This window comes from Hoplias malabaricus, chromosome 12, assembly GCF_029633855.1.
Source record: "Hoplias malabaricus isolate fHopMal1 chromosome 12, fHopMal1.hap1, whole genome shotgun sequence".
Taxonomy (NCBI): Eukaryota; Metazoa; Chordata; class Actinopteri; order Characiformes; family Erythrinidae; genus Hoplias; species Hoplias malabaricus.
Genome location: NC_089811.1, coordinates 32,162,258 through 32,176,159, shown reverse-complemented (window position 1 = coordinate 32,176,159; position 13,902 = coordinate 32,162,258). Strand labels below are relative to the sequence as shown.

Sequence of the window (13,902 nt, the reverse complement as noted above, 5' to 3'; positions counted from 1 at the left end):
AGATGCTGTGCACCTTCTGTCATTATAAAGGGTCTAAACAAAAGTTGCATCATTTTGCTTAGACACTGATCAACTATCCCAATTCTGAGAAAGAGTGGACAGAAAAATAGGGGTGCAGAGCTGATGAACTTACCACCAACCAGTTTCTAATTGGCCCAACTTAAAATAAGGCTTCTCTTCATAAATAATGATTAAATAAATCAAATTAAGGGACATTTCTGTGCTAAGCTCATCAAAATACATGACCTGGGGTACTCCACTTCGTCCATTAATGGCCACGGTGCCCAAAGGTCTACAGGTATTTGTTCCGAGAGTGTATCACAGTACCTGATTTCTCTAATTATGTTGGCTTTTTGTTATAAGGAGGAGAGCTCATTAGGGAAATCAGGTTGTGCTGTGCAGGGTTGGAACAACAACCTGTAGACACTGAAACCCTTGATCAAGCTCAATACTCTTGCAGCAGGGTGTTATGATATCAATATCAGCACAGCTGAACACAAATTCCCTGTGGTTTGCAGTTCGTAAGATAAGAGGGAATAAAGGTCTAAAGAAAAGGCTGCTGATGGGAATAAAGTCTTTTCCCCATACACCCATGTTAGCCTAGTGCCTAGTGGCCTGTTTTTTTCACCTCAAACTTGTTTAACAATAACTGCTTATATTTACTCTAATATATTTTGTTAATTATACAAAAGTTAATTTTGGAAAATTCCATAACTTTATAAAGAGTTCGGAGGTGCCAAATAATTTCTACTGCTGATCCCAAAGCCTTTTAAATTAATAAACTTTGTCTGTCTCTCACAATTCATCTATAAAGACATATCTGACAATGATGTAGAAAAAGCCACAAATATACCTACAGACATTTATAAACTCACATGCAAGAATCTGGACCAGTAATTACTGCTCTGACAGAATCAGGTTTGTTTACCAGTTCACATATCAGCAAATCTCTATAAAACAATCCAATAAAAGGTTGTTGTACTAATCATGATTTGCTCCGAGACTGGTCAATGGCAGTGAACTGTGTACTGTAGGATATTCAGGGAGAGAATTAATGAAGGAAGGAATAATGAAGCTTATGAGTACTGGCAGATCACAGCTGAAAGATTCTCACACTCTCCCCTCATAACATATGATCTCAATAAAACCAGTCCATTCCACCAGTTTGCTCTTATGGTCAGATTAAATGTACACGTTATAGCTCAGTACCTGGAAGAGTTGTAATTAGGCTGCTCCCCCCACACCCTGCCCCTCAACCCATTCCTTAGTCACACTCCTGCCCCAGCTTACAACACTAATCACACACTCTGCCTCCTTTGGACAAGAGTCCACAAACAGTGCTGATCTTTAAACATCAATAGCTTATTTTTAAAGATCCTTAGCATGACAAAAATGAAGATTTTGATTCTGATGTGTATAAATGCTAATTTCCAAAGAGGAAATGAAATCCATAAAACCAGGTAATCCAATAAAACCCATTAAAAAGGAACACAAGCTTTACATGTTAAGAAAAGAGAAAAGCAGGACAGTGAATAAGCGTCATGACTTCTTTACTGTACCTAAGCTTAATTAATTCTGGTGCAGAGTATTACCTTAATGAGGAGCCCAATTAACAGAGTGGCCTCTGCATGTGTGCACTGCCAGCGTTCCAGTGTATATTTAAGCTATTCCTTCTTAGACATTACAATAGCTAAGATGGATAATAGAGGTCTGTTTGGGTGAGTAACTACAGAGAAACTGCTTACATCTGCCAGACATATAGAACACATCAGTGTTCAAAATTTTGAAGGTTCAAAGCTGTTTGAAACCTTTCAAACCGCTTTGAACAGAAGTTATTGTTTTAAATGTGAAATGTTCGCTACATATCTATGAGTCAGTACCATCTTTTGCATGCCTACACTCTAAAAACACCAGAACTGAGAGGTAGACATAAATAAGCATGCAGCCCTTGTGCGTCAAAGAGGCATGTACGTGACTGGAGCTGGGGCTTTGAAAGTAATGTGGACTACTGAAAGGAAATTTTGCTGCTGAAGACTATACACAGAGTCAAGCAGAGAACAGCCACAAAGAATTCAGAAACATGGAAGATCTTGGATTATAATCTGCCTTCTCCCGAGTTCATCCACCTTTCTATTGTTTGATGTTCTTCCACATCACAATCTGTAGCAGCAAATGCTGACATGGCCTGAACGTTTTCAATGTCTGATGACAGTTTTTGGTTTGTTTTTTTAATATACAGGTACAATCACTTTGTCAAAGCTAACGTAGCATCCTACATTATACATTGAGGAGCTGCATTTTTACCTTTCATCTGCTTTTCACGTGTTGGCACCGTTAGAGTGAAGCATGGAATTGCCAGTGCGGTTGCCTCTCAGTGGTCTGGATGCAAGCTTTGCTGAAACTAAACAGATAAATGATTGGAGATTTACATTAATGGTAATAAGCAAAAACTCCATTACGACATATACATATTGACTTTGACAGAACAGTAAACAAGAAAACCAGCTTGAAACTTATACGTAGGGATTAGGTTAAACAAAAGTATTTGTTCCTGTCTGAAGACTTCTTCTTTGAAGTGTGATTTATGTAAAGTTAGGGGTAGAAGCTTCATGTGTATAAGGCAAGGAGTCCAAAACACCAAAATTGTCCTCACACTGCCTAAGAGTCACCTCCCATCATTCAGTGCAGCGTTAGCCAAAGTTGGTGTCAGAAGTTGGCAGTTGGTGTTCTTCTCCAAGTATTTACATGGAGATCTGGTCATGCTTCCCTTCACTCTCAGAGTCTGTTGCCATTGTGTAATTGGGTAAGAATTGGAATTTTAGCTAATGGGGAGTATTTGGAAATTACTACAATTATTTAATTGCTCAATCAATAAATAAATCAATCATTCAATTAATAAAAATAATAAGAAGTATGTCAAATATTTTTAACAAGCTTTTTTTTCTTAAAGGTCAAGAAAATTTTACATTAAAGTACCTTAAATATATATAAGCCTTGATACAGAGGGAAAAGTTTTTTTTTCCAAACTCCAAAGCCAGAAATATTACCACGTTTTAATATCTGAAACGTGGAAATATTTCTGGCATTGGGGTTTGAATAAATTGTGCTTCAGTAAAAATAAATGAATAAAATAAAAAAACAAACATAGAGCTGCCTTATTTTGTACTCGTATACTGTTGTTCCTGTATAATCGGTAGGGTCGGAATACATTTGCCAAATCTATAATTTGTCACAGCACAAAGTCAAATGTGCGGATAGTTTTGCATTCACACGTTCCAGTAAACACACATAATCACACAAAAAAAGACTGAACTTCAATGCAAATCACCTCTATTTGCTTTCAAAATATAAACTCTCTTTATCCTGTTTTATTTAAGGTTTGGGTCAAATCAGATGCTGAACTCGGCGTTAACGCGGCTAATGCGCTTTATATTTTCTGTCCTTAATAGTTTAATCTCTACAATTCAATCTCTTTACCTCCTTGGTGGCCTTGACACTCCTGGTCAGTGATTGTCTGCCAATTTAGACAATAAGACCTTTAATGGCTTCCCCATCTAGCTTCATTCTCTCTCTCTCTCTCACTCTCAGGTACGTTCAGTTTCAGTGCAGTTGGGAATCCTGTATTAGAGCTCCCTCTTCAGGAGCATGACAGTACTGCACATGAGAAATGACAAACCTGTAAACAAGAACTTATTCCAGTGTCAGTGTACACATCTGGCACTCAAACTCTTCAAAACAGCTTCTCTTTCAAAAAAAATAAAAAATAAATAAATACATATGTGTATATATATATATATATATATATATATATATATATAACACAGGGTTATTGTGGAAAAAGAAAAGCAAGAGAACAGTGAAAGACTTCACTAAAAATAAATAAATAAATAAAATTTACTATTTATAATGTCATCTTATCTGGCTGGATCGTTCCGAGGGCCACACTGGGAGTGCATTTATGCTTCCCTTTGTTAGGATGAATTGGCAATTTCTGTGAGATGGAACAACTGCAGGCAGCCGCTATTTTGTCTCAATAATGCCCCTTACACAGGGAGCATACTGCTGTTGGCATCAGAACTCAACCCCTGGACCACAGCTGTAGGATGCCTGACATCAGAGTCATGCCCCCTTCAATACAGAGTGGCCACGAGGGCAATGAGACGAAATCTCAGAAAAAAAAAATAAAGAGAAAACAATAAAAATAATAAAATATGTATATTTTAAGTAATAACATAGTGTAAACTCACACCTCATTGTATTGTATTGTAACATGTTAGTGTATTTGCAACTGCATTTATTTGCACACACACACACACCAATAATCCATACCATTAAAACCACTTGCTTAATATTGTTTATTACCCACTCTTGCCACCAGATCAGATCTGACCCATCAAGGCCTGGCCTATGGTACCTGACACCAAGACATTAGCAATAGATTCTTTGAATCTACACTTTGAAACCTACGTCGTGTTCCTCAAACCATCCTTGAACATTCCTCAAATCATATCCTACTGTTTCACCGGGTGCACTATCCTACTAAAAGCGTCAATTAGTATCAGGGAATTCTGTAGCCATAAAAAGGGTTTACTTGGGTCAACCTGACAACTTTGTTAAGGCAAGAAGTACATGTTAAAATTACATTCACATGAATAGGTTAACAGGCAGATCATCTGATATAAAAGTCTCCATTTTTCTGTTTTTCCATGTTCAGCTGCAATGCTCTCTTATTAATGTAGATGCCATCTGCGGTTGACAGTGGTCACAATGGATACTGAGATTGGTCTATGGCTACACAACCCAGTGTGCAGCAAGCTGTGATGCTTTGTGTTCTGACAATTTTCCATCAGACTCAGTGTTAAGTTTTTTTTTTTAGTAATTTGTGCTGACAAATCAGACAGTGTTGCCTTTGCTCCTCACCAATGAGCCTTGGGTGCCCACTGTCACTGGTTCAAATGGTTTGAGTTATCCTTGGAACATTCTTGGTAGGTATTATCCATTGTATATTACGGACCTCTCACAAGACGAGAGAGAGAGAGAGAGAGAGAGAGAGAGAGAGAGAGAGAGAGAGAAATGGTGTACCCTCTCTCTTGACTCCACCGGCAGAATGGAGACATCAGTCCTGAAGAAATGCTCTTATACAACAGAGCCCCTCGTGATTCTCAGTGGGGGGGCTGCAGCAGCTGATTTGCTGAGAGCTACACTAACGCCATAAAGGAGCGGCGCTCAGCGGTGGGCAGCAGTGGGGTAGATTTTAACCCCACAAGACCACCCCACACCCCTCCTTACCCTCATACACCCCCTCCCCCACCCCCACCCCCACTCAGCCGCCCCTCCTCCGTACAGGTAGACTAGCGCGAGGCTCATTTAGCGCTACGCTGCTTTTCCTAATTAGCGCCGCGAGGCCTCATTAAGTCCGCTCTAATGAATAAATATTGTATTTCATAGCCTGATTACCAGATCAGCTCAATGCTCGAGCGTCGTAAACAATTATTTCCCTAAATATTCATCACCCTAAAGTGGATGATCATTGGTATTTAATACCAGTATTTTCAAGTGCATCTTTATTATGCAAATAATACTTTTGGAAGCGTGGGTTTTCTGCAGAAAGATTCACATGGGGAAATTAAAAATGGAAAATTCTTTAAGAGTGACGTGCTTTTTTCCCCGCTCTGGGAAGTTTAGCAGTGTGAATGAGATCAGTGAGGACTAATCTGAGCTTGGAGTGTGATGATAGTCTCACCCACTGAGAGCAGCAGACTTCATTTATTACAACAGGACATTTGGCAAGGTACAAAGACTGAGTAAGCCATCTCCCTGCTTTAATACTGCAGACCTTACAACCCCTTCAGCTGATCAGTTTAATAAAGTAATCTTGAATCTGACACAATGGATTAAACAGTGACATCAGCGATTTTTTTTGTGTGTGAGTGAGAGAGAGGGAGAGACTAATATGGTTTAATAGGAAAAAATGATTTACAGGTGTAAGATTTCCCATTAGGGTCTGCTAATTATTTCCACACCATTAGTGGCAGCTCTCTAATGAAGGCTCTGAGCAGGAGATGCAGTATATCAGGCAGCTCTAGTAAAAGCAGGACAGAAGGAGAGACCGAAGGCCAGGACAACATCTGCCCTCACAAGTGAACAAGTTCACTGAAGGACAGAGACTAAGGCTCAAACTCAACTAGCAACGGCATTTTCAGCGACTAACAAAAACATATCCCAGGGGGGTTGAAGGGTACCCAGCGAACAAGGAACGTCCCTGGACGTTCAAAATAAGTCTAAACGTAGTCTGTCCGTCAAGGACATGTTTTAAACGTCAATGGACGTCCAAAATACATCATAATTAGTTATCAAGTGACGACCAATTAATAACGTCAGCGGACGTCCAAAATACGTCTAATAGTCTTTTCAATATCAGTGTTTGGACGTCTTTTCAATTTATTTTCAAGCTTAAGAGAACGTTGATTAGAAGGCAGTCATTACGTTATTTCAACGTTGAAAGAACGGCTAAATGTTTACTGGGTAAAAGGTACAGGCATAAAGCAAAAACATGCAGTACTCAGAACACATACACAATAGGTTGTGGTGAGTATTGTACCCACACCCACATTCATATTTCAAATTTCATATGCAAGGTGTAGCGTCGGAGAAAACATCTGATACTATCAAGATTAAATGGCTCAGGTTCCTATGGCAGGGAATAATACAGCACTACTAAATGTAGGAAGGGAAACACTCCCACGCAAGAGTTTCTTTGCAGTGGAAAGGACCTTTAAATTATTGTTGCAACTATAGACATAAGCCCTTGTAGTGAATCTCTCCCCTGGATTAATATTTAACTCCACATATAAAAAAAGGTTTTTATTCAAAGTAATTTACAGCAACCGCATCATAAAGACTTAAAATCTGTGGAAACAAAGCTACAGAAAACATGTTTGTGCTGTCAATTTCACATGTTTACAAATTTACAGTAGAGAACTAAAATCTTAACTTTGTACATTTAAAACAATGTAAATTAAAAAAAAAAAAAAAAAAGGTTATGTAGACCATTCACATCTGGCTACTTAAAAGGCACATCATCTTGTAGGAAACAAATTCTGATAAAACAAAGTTGGTAGCACTGGATTTGGAGAAGAGAGGAACACAAACACATGGGATGAGATGGGACTGCCAACTCCTCACTCACTCTGCTCCAGCTCCTTTCTCAGACTAGAGAGGGAAGAAAAATAAGTATTGAGTAAGTTGATAACGCACTAACACCTGGGTTGCACAGTACATATTGTTGTAAAACATTAAACAAGTTGATAGATACAGTACCTGTTCAGGTAAGCGTGAACGTTGTCATAGCCGTGATACTTTGCCAGATAGACCAGCACACCAGTAGCACACCGGCCCTCTCTGGCCCTGCAGAAGCTGCAGTTACAAATGCCTCTGCATGGGGGGCAGTGCCACTCCTGTACAAAAGATTACATGAGAGTTCTTGTATTTACACAGCCGTCAGAGATCAACTAAATAGGGCAAAGTATGCTCAACTATTAGTATGATTAATTGTAGCACACCCTAATCCAACAATCCATAGATGTTTTCACACCTGCGGGGTGTAGTCTAGTTTAAACTGGAATCTTTTCACACCCTGTGTGGTACTTTTGGGCAGGTGGGATACAGACCAAAAACAGTACAGAGATCACTGAGAGGTGGTGGTCTTGGTCTGGTTCCAAACAAACTCTGGAGCAGTTTGTGGCAAGAAAGTGATCTGACCTTGATCAGATCAAACTAGCAGGTGCACTGATGAAGTTTCAGTGGAACTCCTGTAGCCAGGTGTGCTTGTGTTTTGATGCACCAGAGCATGTAAATAGAGCAGTTTAGTCACTAACCAGAGAGATAGGACAATGCACTAGTACAGAATGCAACCTTCCTGTATTTACTTTCCTGCTCAATCCCTAGACAAAGCTGACCAATCAGAGAAAGTTCTCACATGTTTTATTGCAATGCACCTTGCCCCCCCATGTGAAAACGAACCAAACCAGGTTACAAGTTTACAAAGGCATGGACTGATAGGGCCCAGCTGTTATTAACAATACTGTTAATCTCTTGATTCTCTAAACACGCAAAAAGGAAGTTCTCTGTACTCACCGGGTTTAGCAGAGCATCCTTAACTTCCTCTCCATAACGATTCCGCAGACAGGGTCCACAGAACTGACCCCGGACACCCACACAATCAGGGTTCCGGCAGTTTGTCTTGGTATCTGTTGTCTTCTGACGGCATTGGTGACAGGTGGAACCCTACAGTACAAAGATTTATTTATTTATTACTCCATACCAAATGTTTTCAGTGCGAGGGACAGGACAGAACTGCAGTCATAACTTACAGTGCTGCGGTTGTAGACCTTCTCTCGGACGTTGAAGCAAATATTGTTAAGCTCGGCCTCTGTAATCTCCTCCACAGGTCGCACCACGTGAGGGATGGCAAGAACACCGTTGTAGGTGCGTCGACGACGTGGTTCCTAGACAAACAGTTCGAAGAGAAATAAGGGCTTACAACTGAGATTCTTACAAGTCATGTGTTCAAATTTATAGATAAAGATTTAAACCCAACCCCTTCCACCACACCCAGTTTCTTACCGGTTCATAATCATCATCCTCGCTGTATCTGCTCCTTCGCACTAGACCGAATTTGTCCTCGGCCTCTTCCTCAGGCGGGGGAGAAGGGGGACCATCCACCAGTGAGCGTGAACGAGTGTGAGGACGCGACAAACGTTCAGGGTTCTTCCTCTGAACTCCAGGCATGCCCAAAGAACGGCGAGGAACACGACGAGGCTACACAAGTGAGAGATGGGGGAAATGGTTAAATACACCATAATCTCTCACCAAGGTCTTCATTCTCTATAATGATCACACATCCACGTTTCTTACAAATCACTGTTATACACGTGTGTTTAGTAATTGCTGTGACTCACTGTATTGGTCATGGGTACAGACATCTTAGGGAAGAGACCAGGAACTTTGTTCAACTCTGCCATTAGCTTAGCCAGCTATAAAAAGAGTCAAAAGGTTAAACATTCATTCATATAATCATGTGACATTACCACCATCACCTGCACTGATTTTGAACATGTTGCTAGACACGAAATTGAAGCTTTTGTACCTACCATAGCTTTATTCTCTTTAATATTAAGTGCTCTCTTCGCAACAAAGTTTTCCTCATCATCTGATTCACATCCTCTGATTTCAGATTTAGGAGCATCCTCAGCACTGGTCGTCTTTTTCTGATTGGCTTTTTTGGCAGGGAACTTCATGGCTACTTTGAGTGTAAAGGAGCGTCGAGGTCTCTTCTGGGAATCTGAAACATCCGAGTCGGAATCCATTTTCTGAAGTGACAAAAGTAAAGCAATGAATGGACGTTGATAAGAGTCAAGATGAAATGAGTTGCAGAGACAAACCAGAAACAATACTTGAGTAAAACAAGTTTTGCATCACCTTACCATAGCACTCATCTCATTACTGAAGTCATTCTCCTCAAAGCCACTACAAGCTTCCTCCTCGGCCACAGAGGGGGCTTCTAACAATTTCCCGCCCATAGTTGAGCTTCTAGTTTGTCTGAGAGGTCTCTTCTGCAAGAGGTGAATTTCACACTCATTAAATTTCTGAACCTTTTCAAATAAACTTTATAACATACAACAGATGTGAACTCAGGAGAACATTTGATAGTGTACAATGGATCTGTACTAAAGCTGGAAATGAACATGCAAATTTGAGACGACTATGCTGTTAGGTTGTTGTACCGTAGTTGCAAAGCCATCTGAGCCGAAGCTGTCACAGCTGTCATCTGAGGAAGAGGCGGAAGAAGAGGAGGTCTCTATGGGCAAGACAGCAGAGTTTCTGTAACTCCTTAGGTTCATTCTGGTGGGGGCAGGGGGCTGTTGTCTCTACAGAGAGGGGGAAGAGGAGAAGAAAAAAGGTGAGCAACACCCTGAGGACAATAGCTGGTGGGGAGTTAGGTGTGTGCAGTTTTATAATCTACAGTATAGTTACAAAACTATAATAGCAATGAAATCTACCATGGGCAATCAATCAACACTACTTTTAAAAGTAAACCTGCCTCCGAAATTGAGTTTAACGGAACTGCTTGGGCTCAATACAGAGATATACAGGCAGGTTTGGACAAGATTTTTCCACAGTACTTCACAAGAAGATACAACTACTCTAATTTAATGAAAACACTGGATTTGTGGCGAACAAAAATTAAACCAGTCGTGAAAGGCAACGTGCAAACACTAAATTAAAAAAAAAAAAAGTTTCCTTTTTTCAGACCTAGTGTTAACAACAGACGGACTCGGCTTTGTTTCCAACACTTTTGCCAACGTTAATACTCCCCTTTAACTGTAGAGTCTAACGTTAAATAACTACGTTTGACCTTATTTTAACCCAGAACCCAGCTTTATTAGCAGAATCTATACATATAAATAGTGTCTCCTAGCAACCAATCTACACTGCATTCAACCAGCGACTGAACTGTGCACCCAATGCTGAAGAAATAAACCGATGTTTGAAAAATGAATAGCTTCTAACTCATCAAGAGTAAACTCAAGCTGAACTGTGTGAGTAACTAAGAGTGAGCTGTGCGTTTTCCCACCTTGGAGCGCATTTTCTTGTCCAACGTTGTCCTGTTGTGTCCTGAAGCAGTGAGGGTATAAAGCTGAGTCTCTTTACTACAGGGGGTTTAGTCTGGAAGTTCGCGGGAAATTTTTGAGAGGCGTGGCAATAATGCGCGCCACTGAGAAGTCCTGAAAGATACCTATAAATTGTTATTTAAATCCAATCAATGCAAGCTCATATTTTTGCCTAATAAAGTAAATTCCACTCTACACTTATTTTATTTGGTTACGTTACTTTGAATTCCTAAAATACTTCTGAACTTATGTTAGGGGCGCGAGAGCCTAAGTTTCAGATATATCTTCCTTTCAGGATCTTCAGCTGTGGCGCCAAATTGCTTTAAATTATTTACATACAAGGGCGGGAAGCGCACGCTCTGTGATCTGACCCACATCCTCTGCTTGTGGTGACACAGAAAAACAGTTCAATTTTTAATTTTTTTTCTTTCTTTTATTTTATGTAATTTGCATATGTTTAAAAGTAAAATCTTTATAACATTATTTTGGTCATATTAATAACTCCCTTAAACTTTCTGACAATAAAACTTGTCACAGGTCATTTAAGGTTGTGTGTGCATCAGACAGTTCACTCAGACCCACACAACAAAACATAAAGGGGGTATTCAAATATATATCAGAAAATAAAACCATTGGTAATACCAGTCCATGAGCTGTACTTTGTCTTCATCTTCAATCCTAGGATTGCTTTTTTTAATAGCTGTAGTAGTTAGGCTTTGGTCTTCGAAGTATAAAATGTGTTTTAAAAAATGATCTGATTATCAGATATTTCTTGCACTGCTGTTTTTATGCTAGTGTTTCCTTTACATAGTGAGGATTTCTGCACTTACAAATATGCTATAATTACTTGCTTGCTAACAAGCTGATGCATAGAGAACAATAAAACAAAAACATATCACATTTTGACTGTTGTCTTTTTTTGATAAATTAATTTGGGGTTTAGATTAGGTCTTGTTTACTAAAATATTTAATCTTGCAGTCCAAATTTTGCACAGAAATTCATTATACATTGTCTTTCCATTTCTCATCAAGCTATTTAAGTGAGAAAGTAATAAATAAATACAATAACTTTGTATTAAAATGTTTTTAAGTGTCATACAGATTCATCTCGTGCACATCTTAAATGTCCACTACATAAAATCCATTAGCTCCGCACACGTCCTCCCCCGCGTCCTCCCCTCCTCATCCAGCCTCTGAGTGGTCTCTGGTCCTGTGACTTGTGTTCTGGTTTGGGATGCTTTTTGCGTTCTACTTTAATCCAGCCCCCTTCATTTCCTTTGGCCTCCTCTGCTTCATTCGTTTGCTTTTCTGTGGTCACTGTGGCGATCCCTGGAATTATTCTGGGCTGGTTCTGTGGTCTTTCGATGCTGTTGGTCCGAGGTCGTCCACCATGTTGAAATCCTCTAGCTCCACCTGGAGGCATATGATTGGAGTTTTTATAGAACTTCCTGTCCCCTCCTCTGGTCATGGTCCTAGTGCTGTGGTTGTTGTTTTTGGAATAATTGTACATAGTCCCAGCAACAAAAGGACGCTCTCTCTCTGATGCACTCTCAGAAGTTGTACTGGATGGGCTGCTGCCCTTTGACCCAAGGTGGAGAGAGGAGAGTTTGGTAGAGAGTGTAGGCGAAGAGCTCCTGGAGTTGGCCCATGGTGAGAGTTGACTGCGGTTGGGTGATTTTCTCACAGCAGAAGCATATGAATTTTGGTCCCCAAAGGCACTCAGGAACTGAGGGAGTGTCATGGATTCGACCGCACGGTTGTTGGGTGTACCATTGTTGCGCTCTTGGTGGAGGTTCTCCCTCATTTGCTTCAACCTTAGACTGGAAATCCATTGAGGATCTATACCTAGCAGAACAAGAGCAATAAAAGCAATATAATAACCAATATAGTAACATACAGGGAAAATTCCAAAACATTTGGTTTCAAAAGATCATCATAACATGTAAGTAGCAAATTTAAATTCTGCCAAACACATTAACTAGACTATATCACTATAATGAATGCAGGCCAAAATCATCGAACTGAAAATAGGTAAGGGCGGCACGGTGACGCAGCAGGTAGTGTCACAGTCACACAGCTCCAGGGACCTGGAGGTTGTGGGTTTGATTCCTGCTCCGGGTGACTGTCTGTGAGGAGTTTGGTGTGGTGTGTTCTCCCCATGTCCGCATGGGTTTCCTCCGGGTACTCCGGTTTTCAAAAAACACACGTTGGTAGGTGGATTGGCAACTCAAAAGTGTCCATGTGAGTGAATGTGTGTGTGTGTGTTGCCCTGTGAAGGACTGGCGCCCCCTCCAGGGTGTATTCCTGTCTTGCGTCCAATGATTCCAGGTAGGCTCTGGACCCACCACGCTTACAGATAATGAATGAATGAAAATAGGTAAAAAACAAAAGACACAAAGCAACAGTAAGGATTTTTCCTGCACTAACAACATGTATTTAGCTCAATTTTATCACTGTTAGAACAAAATATGTTTTCTACAGAATGTGAACTTTACAGAAGGTTGGTAAATCATTCTGATCCTAAATATATGTTAATGTAGCAACATTTCATCCTATGTCATTTTGAACTATCATTGGCCTATATGTTACGTTTTTTTTTTTGGGGCAAAATGGATATTCAAGCTTTTGTACTGAAAACACCAATTTAATTTATTGATATGTTGACACAGATTTCATTTTAATGAAACAAAAAATAAGAGTTTTCCTGTAATATATAACACATGGTGAAATGGCAGATTTCAATATGTGAAATCAATGCAAAAATTCTTATATTTCCCCTTAGGATATTTTTATGCTTTTTCATCTATTATTATTATTTTATTTAAATATTTATGTACTGCAATTATAAACATAACTGAAAATATTACATTTATATTCATTCATTATCTGTAACCGCTTATCCAGTTCAGGGTTGCGGTGGGTCCAGAGCCTACCTGGAATCATTGGGCGCAAGGCGGGAATACACCCTGGAGGGGGGCGCCAGTCCTTCATAGGGCAACACACACACACACACACATTCACTCACACACTCACACCTACGGACACTATTGAGTCGCCAATCCACCTACCAACGTGGGTTTTTGGACTGTGGGAGGAAACCTGAGCACCCGGAGGAAACCCACGCGGACACGGGGAGAACACACCAACTCCTCACAGACAGTCACCCGGAGCGGGAATCGAACCCACAACCTCCAGGTCCCTGGAGCTGTGTGACTGCGCCACTGTGCCG

The 13,902-nt window shown here is 40.2% G+C and overlaps 2 protein-coding genes across 4 annotated transcripts in view; both read right to left on the bottom strand.

Annotated features, from left to right (window-relative positions):
• Positions 1–6,681: 6,681 nt before the first annotated feature.
• Positions 6,682–10,790, bottom strand: cdca7a (cell division cycle associated 7a). The gene is made up of 10 exons (XM_066641097.1): positions 10,637–10,790; positions 9,786–9,929; positions 9,486–9,614; positions 9,153–9,371; positions 8,961–9,035; positions 8,626–8,820; positions 8,373–8,507; positions 8,137–8,286; positions 7,321–7,457; positions 6,682–7,212 (listed from the first exon to the last, which is right to left on the bottom strand). Exons 1-10 carry the CDS (start codon positions 10,646–10,648, stop codon positions 7,182–7,184), a joined length of 1,227 nt encoding a protein of 408 aa, XP_066497194.1. The 5' UTR covers positions 10,649–10,790; the 3' UTR covers positions 6,682–7,181.
• A 350-nt stretch (positions 10,791–11,140) lies between these two features.
• Positions 11,141–13,902, bottom strand: part of map3k20a (mitogen-activated protein kinase kinase kinase 20a) — a 28,007-nt gene continuing 25,245 nt past the window's right edge. For all 3 annotated transcript variants that reach the window (XM_066686408.1, XM_066686410.1, XM_066686409.1), the window contains one exon: positions 11,141–12,518. In XM_066686408.1, the coding sequence (XP_066542505.1) occupies positions 11,818–12,518 (701 nt within the window). In that variant the 3' untranslated portion in view covers positions 11,141–11,817. The remainder of the gene's footprint in view (positions 12,519–13,902) is intronic.